The sequence below is a fragment of the Labrus mixtus genome, chromosome 22 (genome assembly GCF_963584025.1).
Source record: "Labrus mixtus chromosome 22, fLabMix1.1, whole genome shotgun sequence".
Taxonomy (NCBI): domain Eukaryota; kingdom Metazoa; phylum Chordata; class Actinopteri; order Labriformes; family Labridae; genus Labrus; species Labrus mixtus.
Genome location: NC_083633.1, coordinates 8,122,826 through 8,135,514, shown reverse-complemented (window position 1 = coordinate 8,135,514; position 12,689 = coordinate 8,122,826). Strand labels below are relative to the sequence as shown.

Sequence of the window (12,689 nt, the reverse complement as noted above, 5' to 3'; positions counted from 1 at the left end):
TTTTTAACAGATTCTAACCTTTAGCATTATTTTCAAAATGAAGATATAAAGAACAATAAAAACCCTGAGGCGACTATAATTGACAAATTAAGGTTTCCACAGCAATAATGCATGCAACCTACAGCGCAACAAGAGTGGGTGCTTTTAGATGGGGCCGCTTTAGGGGGGGGGGGTTTCCTACTGTCATTGTAAATTTTGCACATTTTGAGCGACTGTTGTGGTTTAAAGTTTGTCAGACCTAGGGGGGCCCGATACTGGCCTGGGGCCCCTATGTGGTTGCCTGCCTTACCTGTTGACAATCAGCGCCCCCTGCCACTAATGTTTAAGGCTCTGGTGAGAAATAAGTAACCTCCTTTCCTCCGCTAATGTGCTGCAATCCGCTGCTCTCTGATGCTGCGTCGCGAGCTGCTGCTGCAAAACAAAACCATTTAGCCGTTGGTGGTAATGATGTGAGCTAATGTTTTCAACAGACTAAAAGAGGGAAACTAAATGACCAGGATGAAAGAGTCTGCCGTTCATGAATGCTCTCCGACAGTGAAACAGAAAGAAACGAGCTTTGAGGACGTTTTCAGTGATCACTGACGACAGACGAAGGGGAACTCGCTGAGTGTTTTTATCGAGGAGAAAGTCAGAAGAAGAAATCCTGCACTCCGCTAAAGTGAACGGGCACTGAATGTTTCAGTTTAGATCATGTGTGGTGCATTCAGCAGGAAACACCCTCTCCCAAAGGCCTGACTAATAAACCTCAAACAACCTCGGCTATTTATTTTATTTTTTATAGAACCAGGTTGGTCTAATTCTGATTCAGAACCTGGCCAAGACTGTAGCAGCAGTTACAGACGGAGACACAAAGAGAGACAGAGTACAATTCACCAAACATTAACATATGCATCAAAGAGAAAAACCATCTATGAGTCAACTCTGGGGGTCAGTAGTACAAGCAGTCGAGCTAATAACATCCACATCCTGTAGAATCTGCTTCCAGGTCTTTCATTTGAGATTTAAAAAACATTAAAGGACTCCAGCTCCTTGAGTTTGAAGTCACTCTGCAACAGACTCCAGGCTGAGGCTGCAGAATACTCAAAAGACCTTTTCCCAGTTTCTGTCCTAACGTTTGAGGCAGGGAGCGTAAAGAGGTCCTGAGATTGCAAAGAATACCGCTACTTTTTCTGCATGATACATACAAACATACAGGCAGTGTGGGAGCAGACCAAGGATCGCCTTCTATGTATACAGCTCTCCAAACAGGCCTCTGGTTCTCTTTTTTTTTTTTTTTTTTTTTAAATGTGACTAAACGAGACAGAAGAAGGAGAGAAGGGGCATGAGTCAAACCGCCTGGTGAAAAATGTTTTCTGTGTTTCTCCCCCCCAAAGTCTCTGCTCCTGTGTGTGTGTGTGTGTGTGTGTGTGTGTGTGTGTGTGTGTGTCCACCAATCTCCTTCCTTATCACAATGAGAAAAATGAACTCCATCTGGTTTTAATGACGGAGGCTGTTTATCCTGAGGAACAGTCTGGGATTCATCAGGCTGTGTACCCCGAGTGTGTGTGTGTGTGTGTGTGTGTGTGCGTGTGTGTGCATCACTACTTTACTCATAGGAGCACTTGCTTTCTTCAAATATATGCATGTAGCTCTGAGCACTAGGATTGAACTTGGATAGTTTTATTTTCACATCACTCCAGGTTGGCAAAAAAATAATAATCCAGGGACAAAAGTTCAATCGAATAAAGCAAAGAAGGAAAGATTTGTGGTGGCGTGCTCGTTTAGCCGGTAGCAACAAAGTCAGTAGAAAAACATCATCAAGTCGTCGGAACATGATGGGTATAAACAAACCTCTAGTTCGCCAAACATATTCAAGATGGGGTCAGGCGCTTTCTCCTTCAAAATAAAATACAGACTTCTCTTTAAAGCTGCTCCATCGTCCCTTCTGGGCCTCCGTACATGTGTGGTGGTGACTGTGTCTGCAGAGACTCTGTCCTCTGACTGGATTTTACTGTTCTGCTTTGTTCTGGTTGACTCGGGACGTTTCTGGGCGGAGCTGGTGTGTTTCCTCCAGCCAATGACAGCGCAGCAGGTGAGTTTAGGAGAGGATACAATTCAGCGATTGGACGCCATTCAAACCGGTGAATATGACGGACGTGGACGTAGCAGCAAAGAAGAGAAAATATAATCACAGTGAGGAGAATCACCAAGCGGATAAAGCTCGTTCTAAAACGAGGGTTGAACGAATTGATAATTATCTAAACAACTGAAGCAAAAGATGTGAAACTTAACGAGCTGCTCTCATTGGACGGCTTTTACAGGATGTTAAATCTGTAATCTGTCTGCAGATGTTCTGACTGATGTTTTTATGATTGTGGACGATCTGTGCATGATGGGATTAAGAGCTGGGTTTGTTGTTGTTGGCTGTACACTAAGGAGCCCTGTGGGATACTTCCTTTTTATGGCGTTCATTATTTCTCCCTAAACAAGGAGAGCGCCATAATATCCCAAAGTCAATATATAGTGGACCTATTATTTATAGTAAAGAGTTTTTTTTTTTACTTTTGAGTTCAGACAAACAGAGGAAAGAAAACACAAAGAAGGGGTGAGGGTTATAAATATAAGATTCTAATGCTTCTGCACAGCGAGCACGTCACATGTGAGGGTCCGTGCATCAGTTCAGTCTGTCTGCTCGCTCCGCCAGGTTGAACGGCACGCTGGGAGACGAGCTGAGAAATGAAACTCTCTCCTCACCGGCCCGGAGACTTTGAGACTTTATTTCTGACTCCTTCACGCTTCCTGCTCTCGCCTTCTTTCTTCTTTTTTTTTTTTTCTCTGTCTTGTCGTTTTGCTTCCCTTGCTGCCTGCTCACTTCCTCTCCCTCTCCTCTGAACTTCCCCTTTGCTCTCTCTCCTCCTCCTCCTCCTCCTCCTCCTCCTCCTCCTCGCCTCTCTGCTCAGGGAGTCAGGGGAGCGTCCTGGCAGGAGGTCGGGTCCTGCTACATCCCCCGCTGCTCTGCATTCATCTCTCCCTCGCTCTTCCTCCCTTCCCTCCTCTCGTTTCCTTTCATGGCCCCCTTCCACCATATCTCATGCATTTCTCTGTCTGGGCTCGGCTTATTCTTCAGGCTGCACACACACACACACACACACACACACACTCTGCTCCATTCATCCCCCCCTCACCTCCTCTCGTTTCAATTTCTCTGCAGAACATCTGAGCTCTGACTGTCACACACCTGTTGGAGCCGGGGAGAGGAATAATAATCAGGGATTTTGCATATCTTTCACAACTCGAAAAACCTGAATCACCAGCTCTCGGAGTCATGTCGAGGTAAATGTCGCCCTTTGGGAATACGCGGGACGCCGAGCGGAGAATCTGAATAGCGAAGAGGGGACACAAATCTGCAGTCAGGAGTGGAAGAGGTGACATCCAGAGCTGATCTGAACAACAACCTGCTCTTTTCCTCAAACATACTTTGCGAAGATATTTTTTACTTGTGGGACAACAAGTGAAGAGGTCAGAGGTCAGACTTGAGCTGTCAGGATACCAGAATTTTAGATTTTGATACAGCTGCTAAAAATAATATACCTTTTTGACACCAGCCTGGGTCCCAAATATTGGCTCATTTCCATCCAAGCTACCAACGGTCCATTGATTTCTTGATTTTTATTGTTAGAACTTTTTTTCAACCTAACCTGCCAATTGCCTGGCGTTGGGCGGGATTTCCTGCCCATTGTTTTTACAGATTTGTTCTTTTCCCAGCAGCAGGGTCCCAGGAGGTTAACGGTCAGAGCTCCAGTTGTTGCTATTTTAGAGCAATGTATCACTTTGTGAAAGGTCAAAGACTCTATTTCCTCTGTGCACCTGTCTTGTATTTGTAGTAACTCTGTAGTTAAAGACGTTAAAGTGAAAAAGGTGTGTGCGTGTCGTGTGTGTGTGCTGTACTCACAGCCTCGGTGTGGACGGGGTGCACAGCGAAGAAGAGCGCCGTGACGAAGGCGAGACGTGAGTCCTCAAAGGTGCAGCGCTCACAGGTGTGCATGAGCAGGCAGGTGACGGCGCAGTGCAGACACACGTTGACGACGTGGAAGTAGAGCGGAGTCATGCCGCCCAGCAGGATGTTCAACCTGACGGAGAGAGAGAGAGAGAAATATGATCGAGTCAGGAGCTGGTTTACTGTTAAATACAATGGATATGTATGTGAATTGGCAACGTTTTTTTCTTTTCTTTTTTTGGACATTAATTTGACCCCATCAGCACCACAGGCCTTACAGACAGTCACAGGATGATGCATGAATAAATACACCCAGTGTCATCACGTTACAATAGATGACACTGTGACAGACGAAAAAGCTCCTCCAATCCAGAAGAATCACTCAGCTCTGCAGCGCGGCAGATTTACTGCAGGAATCTCCAAAGTAAATTACCTTTCACATTTTCCTCGATGAAGCGATTGTCTCGTAATCCTGCTCGGAATCTAAATCCATTTTGGGGCGTTTCATGAATTACAAATGAAAAGAGTCTGATTGCTTGGAGAGAGAATGACGGATTCTCGACACCAAATCAAACCCTGCTTAAGATCCCCGCCGCAGCTAATCCCTCAGCGAGGAATAACAGTGAGATGTGCAATTTTCAGCGAGTTTATCATAATTGGCATTACGCTGTGACAATTCCCTCTCCGCCCCGCAGAATACAAACAGCCTGATGAGAGCAGACCAAGACAGAGTGAAGCTCCATGCATCAGACGGTTTATCTTCTAACCTGATTATTCAGAGCGTTATCAAATATTGATTTAGATTTGGGAGCATAAAAAATGTCTTTAGTTTCTTGTTACTCATCTGTGGTGTTTGCAGAGCGACGTCGGCGCAGGGTTTTAAATCAGACGGCTCAGTTAGTATCAACTCCATATTTATTTATATTTATACCATGACGGGGAACGATTCCTCAGGGTCTACATTTGGTTTTTATTCACTCTGTTGTGTAAATGCTTAAGGAGGATCCACTTCAGTGTCTTTAGCGGTAGGTGTGGTTTGTTGTTGGACAAGCAGGGTCAGTACTGATGACACACCTGAGGGGGGTCTGGTGGCTCGGACTCTTCATTAGCAGCACCTGCGGAGGAGCGGGGGCTCATTTCGAGTTGAATGGACGCCACGAGGGAGACGCCAAGACACTGAAGACAAATGAGCAAATGTTTTATTTCTGTGTCGACACTTCACCTCGGGTGTATGCACATCCTCTAAACTTCCATATCCAAGCGAAAGAGCGGCGGGTGCAAGGAACAAATGTGTGCGTGACTTATGAACGAACCAGAGTTCGTTTGAGCGTTCACACCTCACACCACCCCACACCAAACCAACTATCCGACAAAGCGCTCCAGAGTTCGTTTTAGTTTCAAACGGACCAAACGGTAGCAGTAGCAGACCGTGACAGCTGGTTTCGCAGACGCTGGCTGGGATCATCTTTGTGATTTGTCATTTTTAGCCTCGAAACATGTTCAAAAAAATTAAAAAGGGTCCAGGCTTAAAAATAACAGAATTTCTCTACAACTGAATACTAAGGGGTTAATGGTCTCACTAAACTTTGAGGCTTTGCAGAAGAGAGAGAGAGAGCAGACCAGATCAGGGCCTCACATCTGAACTCCTTATCTCTGGTTGTAATTAGTTCTAATGGGGTCCTCTGTCAGCCCTCGCCCACGCCATTAATCGACGAAGGAGACTGTGGCCTCTGCTGTCCGTCTTTTATCCAGAATTCAATGAGAGCGACTGATAAAAGCTGCATGAGAGCCTTAACCCTCCCCATTATCTCCCCATGACCTCATATCTGATGCTGAGATGAGCATGCCCCCCCCCCCCCCCCCCCCCCCCCCCCCCCCTGAGGGGCCCAGCCGGGGTCCGGACCCTTCGTCAAAGTGAAGGCTTCAGAGGAATTTAAATTTGTCATTTGAGGCTTTGAGCCCTGTGTGCTTATCCGGACAGACTCCCAATGAGGGACGGAGTCGAGGTTCAGTGTCCCGCTGAAGGACGATGTGACGGACGGCGTGACTGCCAATCGACACACGTACCAAACTAATCTGTGACCTCTGTGTGACGAGCCCGCACGCCACCGGTCCTCCGAACATGAATGACAATGAGCCCGAGCGTGCAGCGGGATAATAGATGCTGGTTCCATCAAAAGGATGATTAATGGGACGATTTATTTTCAGTTTGTTTTAGGAGTTTTGACACCCATGGTGCAAAAGACTGCATCGACTTTTTAAAGCTTCATTTTTTTTTTTTTTTTATGTCATTATTCAGAGACAGGACCGTGGATAAGGAGCCACAGGCCGGATTTGAACCCGAGCTGCCCGCTTCTAGGACTACAGCGCCTGTACATGGTGCACACGCTCTAACCACTTGGCTACCGGAGCCCCCTGATTTGCAACTTTTTTACCCCAAGACCCGCCCCCAATTTGTCCCAAAAAAACGGGAGCAGAGAATGGAATCCCAAAATGTGTCTTTTCCTCTGTTTCAGTTCTTTGTGTTGGCTGATAATAATAGTCTAGGTCGACTGAAACTTTGGCATCAAGTCCAGAATAAAGACCCTTAAACCCTTTGCACACCCAAAAACAACCACACCGACGTTCAGGGATCCACGTCACAAGCGGCCACTCAGCAGTGGCCGGTCGCAGGAAGTATTAATGACTTTCACCAATGTGTCAGTGTGAGTCTGAAGTCCTCGATCTCTGCCAAAAACTGTCCGCTGAGTTTTGGCTCGGTGAAAGCTCGGCTCAGCCAGCCTCAGTGAGGAGGAGGAAGTGACAGCGAGATGAGAAGTAGGACAAAGATGACTTGATTGGTGTTTTGGGGGGGGGGGGGGGGGGGGAGGACGCTGAATCGAGTCAGGATCCCTCGGCACACTGCAGAAACATGTTTGAGAAGAACCACAGAAGAAGAACACACAACACTGACAGATTCTGCTGTCGTATTTATACAAGTTTCTGTCACTTCAAACTGGGTTCTCGGAGAATTTTATATACCCGACGAGTGAAGAAAAGTGAAGAGCTGCAGGATCATAGTTTGACATTTAATACACAGCTGGAAAAATGTAGAGACGCAACAAGTCAGGGAAAGGTGTGTTTATCCAGGGCGGCTACGGTTTCTATTGAGGCCGAATGATCTGTACTACCATTCAAATGTGGCCGAGCTTTTCACATATTGAGACAACGCTGTGAGCATTTCTGCACATCATAATCCACCGCTCTCGTCGACTGACAAATCCATGACATGAGATTAAACGTACTTATTTAAACCAGAAGGGCAAAAAAGTGACTTTTACCAAAAACACCAACTGCATTGGTTGACTTCAGGGATGTTCTTAGCCTCTGACACTCCCAGTTATGAGCTGCGTTATCGAAGCATCTGCAGGTTAAACATGTCAAACTGGTTTGCAGTGTGTAGCGTCTGTTAGCAGAGTTAGCATCCCAGCATTGAGTCCTCGTTGCATGTTGACGTTCTGCAAGGCCATTTAACCTGACACGACCGTCGCACACATACCTGTGTACTTTATCTCCTTGTTCTAGATCACAACACTGTGATACTACACGCTGTGGGTGCTGCGTCAAAGTGGATTTTTGCCTTGCCGTCATCACCGGCGGAATTCTTGTGTTTGGTTGTAGCACACACCAGGCAACACTGATTTCACAACCTCCATCAGCCGCATCCATCCAGTATCTCAACCGCTTTTCCCGTTCAGGGTCGTGGGGGGCTGGAGCTGACACAGCTGTCATTGGACGAGAGGCGGGGTTACATCTTGGACTGCCAATCACAGGACAGACACACTCACATTCACACCTACGGACAATTTAGAGTGAGCAGTTAACCTAACGAGCATGTGTTTGGACTGTGGGAGGAAGCCCGGAGAAAACCCATCAGAATAAATCGGTGCGACAGTTAACTCATAAATATATCAGAGATCAAGTCTATCCTGTGTAAATGTGTCTCTGAGTCATGACTGTCTACAATGAAGCTCGAGTCCCGCTGGCTGTGTTGTTGTCAGAGCCATGTTTACATGGACCGGACAGCTGGCTCCTCCCCTTGAGTATAAAAGCTGTTTTAGTGAAGAACGAGAGAGAAGAACATACTCACTGATTATTTAGATGTTAAGAGTTTATAGATCACAGTCTTTTCATGTCTATTTACACGCAATGTGAAGCTACGAGCTAACTACAGATCGCTAACATTAGCATGCTAACACAACAATGCAGGACACAGGTGACTGCAGCTCTAAACTTGAGGGGAGCGGGGGTTGGAGGTGTGTCGCTGGCTTCAGTATGGCGGACGTTTTGGTTTTCATGCTGGTGCTCAAGGGCGACATCTGCTGGACCAAAAAGTCGCACATTCTTCCTTTAAGATATTCTCACTAATTGTTGCGACGCAACTGCTCTGCTTTTTAAACTCCAGCACAGAAAAAGTCAATCCATTGGACAATGCGGAGACATTTTTGAAACAGAGCATGCCTGACACGGTGTGATCACACTCAGTGAGACGGGCTCGGCGTCCTCTGTGACCGTCTGTCTGGAGAGGTGAAGGGGAGATAATTGAGCTCTCTGTCTCTCTGCTGGTTAGTAACCGCGCAGCCTGAAAACCTCCCGTCCTTTACCCTGATGTTCCCTCCGCTGCTCGAGACGGGAGCGTGACCCCAAAGGAAGGTTGTGAGAGGACTAAAAATAGGCTGATAATTATTCTGGAGAGCATTGCATCAGCAGTTAGCGGCTACGGTAATTTCCTTTTTCCGAATCTGCGCGATGTGAACGAGGCTGAATGAAACGCTGCGGGCGAGGAGAGAGACCTGAAGACAGGAGGGAAACGTTCCCGCTCGGCTCTGCAACGGAGGATAAAGACAAGGAGGAGGAAAAAAAAAAGAGGGTTTGATAAGAGATAATTAAACGTCCAGAAAGTGTCAGCATGTCCCTGACCTTAACTTCAGGTGTTCACTTTTTTTTTTTAATTCAGAGGAAGATAAATCTGATGAGTCAGCTTCTCTGGGACTCGTCAAACATCATCCATCACCTTCTCTGCTCCTGCGTTTTTGTCATTTCTGATTCTTCACTCTTCACTCTTCAATCTCCTGCTCCTGTCTCCTTCTGTTATCCCCTGCGTCCTCCTCCTCCTCCTCCTCGTGTCCTCGAGAGCATCTGTCAACACTTCCAGCTCCAGCGTCATCCCTCCTCATGCTTCTATTTTAATCTCATGGCCTCTTGCTATCTTCCTCTCTCGGTGCAGCTCCTGTTTTTCTCTCCACAATCACTGCTCAGACTTTTAAAAAAGCGCCTTCAGGCTGTGTCCTTCACCTTGATTTCATCCAGGAGAAAAAACTGTGTTTTACAGCACAGAGAAAAAGACAATGCAGGACTTGTTCCCTGAAGTAACATTTTTCACGTGCATGTTTGTGCTTTCAGGGTGAGTTCTTGGCCTCGTGTTAAGCAGACAGATACACATGGAAAGGATCCCCAGGCCACAGGTGGTGGAGGAGTGCACCCATCTGTTCCTCTGCATGCATAAAAAGCCCGACTGAGACGCATTTAACAGCTTAAGATTCATTTAATGCAGAGTACAAGATACGGCTGAGAACAAATGTTTTAACTGTTGCCGAGCTGCAAACTTCCAGGAGCTTCAGATCAGAATATATTCAGATCTCACAGGGAGTGTGGGCGCATTTCAGCCAAACATCCAGCAACATCTCTCTCATGTTTACCTGACTTTTCTTCTTCAAATAAAAAAGCTTCAAAAATACCTCGAGACCACGACTATCTGCAGACTACACATCTCCACCGAGGGAGGGCAGGAAAGTTGAAAAGGAGGTTAAAAGAGAGAAGAAACTTCTCTTCCGTCTGTGAAAAAACAACTGAAACTCAACTTGCATGGATCACTTATCAGTTCTTCTAGGAAATGTCGGTGTTTCAATCGCAACAATTAATGCAAATTCAACCAAATCCTCAGGAACTCTGCCATTGTGCCATGACAACTTTTCTTCAAACTCTCCCAGCCCTGCATGCTACATCAGACTCACTTTCTTGCTATCGTTGAGAAGACGTCAGGCAGCACCTGGTAGATTTTCCTTCAGAGGACCGTTTCCTCTCTGTGTCCCTCAATGCATGGCCATGTCAGATATATGATGAAGACACCAAAACACCTGATACATAAGAGACTACGTGTGCATGTGCACCATCTGTGCAGGCTGAAGTGAAGCAGCTCCTCTCTCTCTCTCTCTCTCTCTCTCTCAAACTGTGAACCAAAGCCTCACACATCACAAAGAACAGCAGCTGCACCGAGAGACGCCTGTGAGGGGAATTATGCTCAAATTTAAGATTCATGGACACACCCAGAACTGTGAAACGTATCCCGGAGAGAATATAGATGCTAAATGTCCTCCTAAAGAACAATGAAGACCGTGGCCAAAATATGATCCCATACCCGATGTAACAGTAACGTTGTCGAGTCTTTAGATACCGTTAGAGAAGTTGTGACGTTTAGAAATATTTGAGAAATGGTTGTGTACTTTGTCCTGCAACTGTTCGGTTTAGAATCCTCTCAACGCTGTCTGCAGCTCTATGTGGCACTAAAATAAGTTGTCAATGCATTATTATGTGAAGTATTTCTTTTTAGGGATGCATCGGTATCGGCCGATATTCGCCCTGTTGACAGACAGTACCCGATGTTTATCTGTTTAAAGCGGACATCTGGTCAACCTAACTCCTGATTCAGATTCAGAGAGGAGGTTTGTGATTGGGCAGATGAAGTCACCTGTTGGACAAACTGTGACTCGTTTTCATTTTCAAATACGAGAGAAAATGTTGCATTGTGGGAGTCTGACACCGAAAGAAGTCATGAAACAAACATCGGCCCTGATCTTCCCAATCGGTGCATCTCTAATTTGATTATCTTTTTTATCTTTCTACAAACAAAGTCTTCTGACGACCACTGCGACGTCATACGGCAGTAAAATCAGTGAGTTATAGAAACAGAAGGTCATGCTGTCTTCAATCATAATCACTTTCTAAAAATTTACTTATCGATCTCCCATGCCAACTAAAAGACGCAGCATCATGATACACCATTCAACGCACCAATCAGATACTGAAGATCATGTGATGTAAAGCGGTGTTCTGGTGCTTGCAGAGGTTACCTCAGTAAGAGCGAGCGACACTCTGTCTCTACATGTCTCCCCCAACTCTCGCCTCCACACGTTTTCTCTCTCTCTCTCTCTCTCTCTCTCCAGCTGTCCAATCAATAAAGATAGAAAAAGGTGGCGCAGTGGTTAGCGCGGAGGCTTTAGTCCTCCAGGCAAGCGGCCCAGGTTCGAATCCGACCTGTGGCTCCTTTCCCGCATGTCATTCCCCACTCTCTCTCTCTCCCCCTGATTTCTGACTCTGTCCTATCTCTCAAATAAACTCACAAAAGGCCCAAAAATAAATCTTAAATATAAGCTAAATAAAAAATAAAAGGCAGAAAAAGACAAATCAGCTTAAAAAAGAAAGTATCCATGAAACTGGTAATCGACAAACACAGCTACATTCCTACAATGAGAAAACAGCACATGCACTGAGTGACTTGTCATGTTTTGACATTTTTCCACACCGCAAAGCGTGCACGCCGTCTCTCAGCTCCGTCGTCTGCCACATGAACACAGCAGCAGCTGCAGCAGCTGACGGGTCGAGCAGCGAGCTGACGGCTATCTCTCGGTGTACATACGCAGTGATTCCAATGCGAGCCGGCGTCCTTCACATGACAGCCTGATGAAGGCGTGATGTGCCGGAGCTGCCCTGAAAGCATCAAACAACCTCCTCCCCTCCCTTCCCCCCACCCCCGCCCCCGCCCCAAGTGAGCAATAAGGCAACGCCTGTCTCTCCTGAAGCATCACCTTTCCCTCCATGGTCTCTGTGGCTCTGCTCTCTCCACCGTCATTAAGCCCTGCTTCTGTGTGTGTCGGTATGTGTGTGTGTGTGTGTTTCAGAGAGCAGATGCTCCTGCAGAGCTTCGAGGCCCCCGCTGCCCGCTCTCAGGAGGAGAATTAAGGCGGCGATATCTTCTTCAACTACTGGAACACCGCTGGGGGCTGCGGTGATTGGGGGCGGTGGGGTTGTCGAGCAGCTGTTGGAGAGGTTGTTACGCTGTCGAGTGATTAGACGAAGCATCATCCAACAAGGAAAACCATCCAGCAGCCTGAACACACACACACACACACACACACACACACACACACACACACACACACACACACACACACACACACACACACACACACACACACACACACACACACACACACACACACACACACACACACACACACACACACACACACACACACACACACACACACACACACACACACACACACACACACACACACACACACACACACACACACACACACACACACACACACACACACACACACACACACACACACACACACACACACACACACACACACACACACACACACACACACACACACACACACACACACACACACACACACACACACACACACACACACACACACACACACACACACACACACACACACACACACACACACACACACACACACACACACACACACACACACACACACACACACACACACACACACACACACACACACACACACACACACACACACACACACACACACACACACACACACACACCACCACCCCCCCC

General features: G+C 46.8%; 1 protein-coding gene across 2 annotated transcripts in view; it reads right to left on the bottom strand.

Annotated features, from left to right (window-relative positions):
* Window positions 1-12,689, bottom strand: part of tmtc1 (transmembrane O-mannosyltransferase targeting cadherins 1) — an 88,252-nt gene that overhangs the window by 72,118 nt on the left and 3,445 nt on the right. Inside the window, exon 2 of one of the 2 annotated variants that reach the window (XM_061029216.1) lies at window positions 3,932-4,109. The exons of the other annotated variant lie outside the window; for it this stretch is intronic. Within the exon in view, the coding sequence (XP_060885199.1) occupies window positions 3,932-4,109 (178 nt within the window). The remainder of the gene's footprint in view (window positions 1-3,931; window positions 4,110-12,689) is intronic. 2 annotated transcript variants of the gene reach the window in all.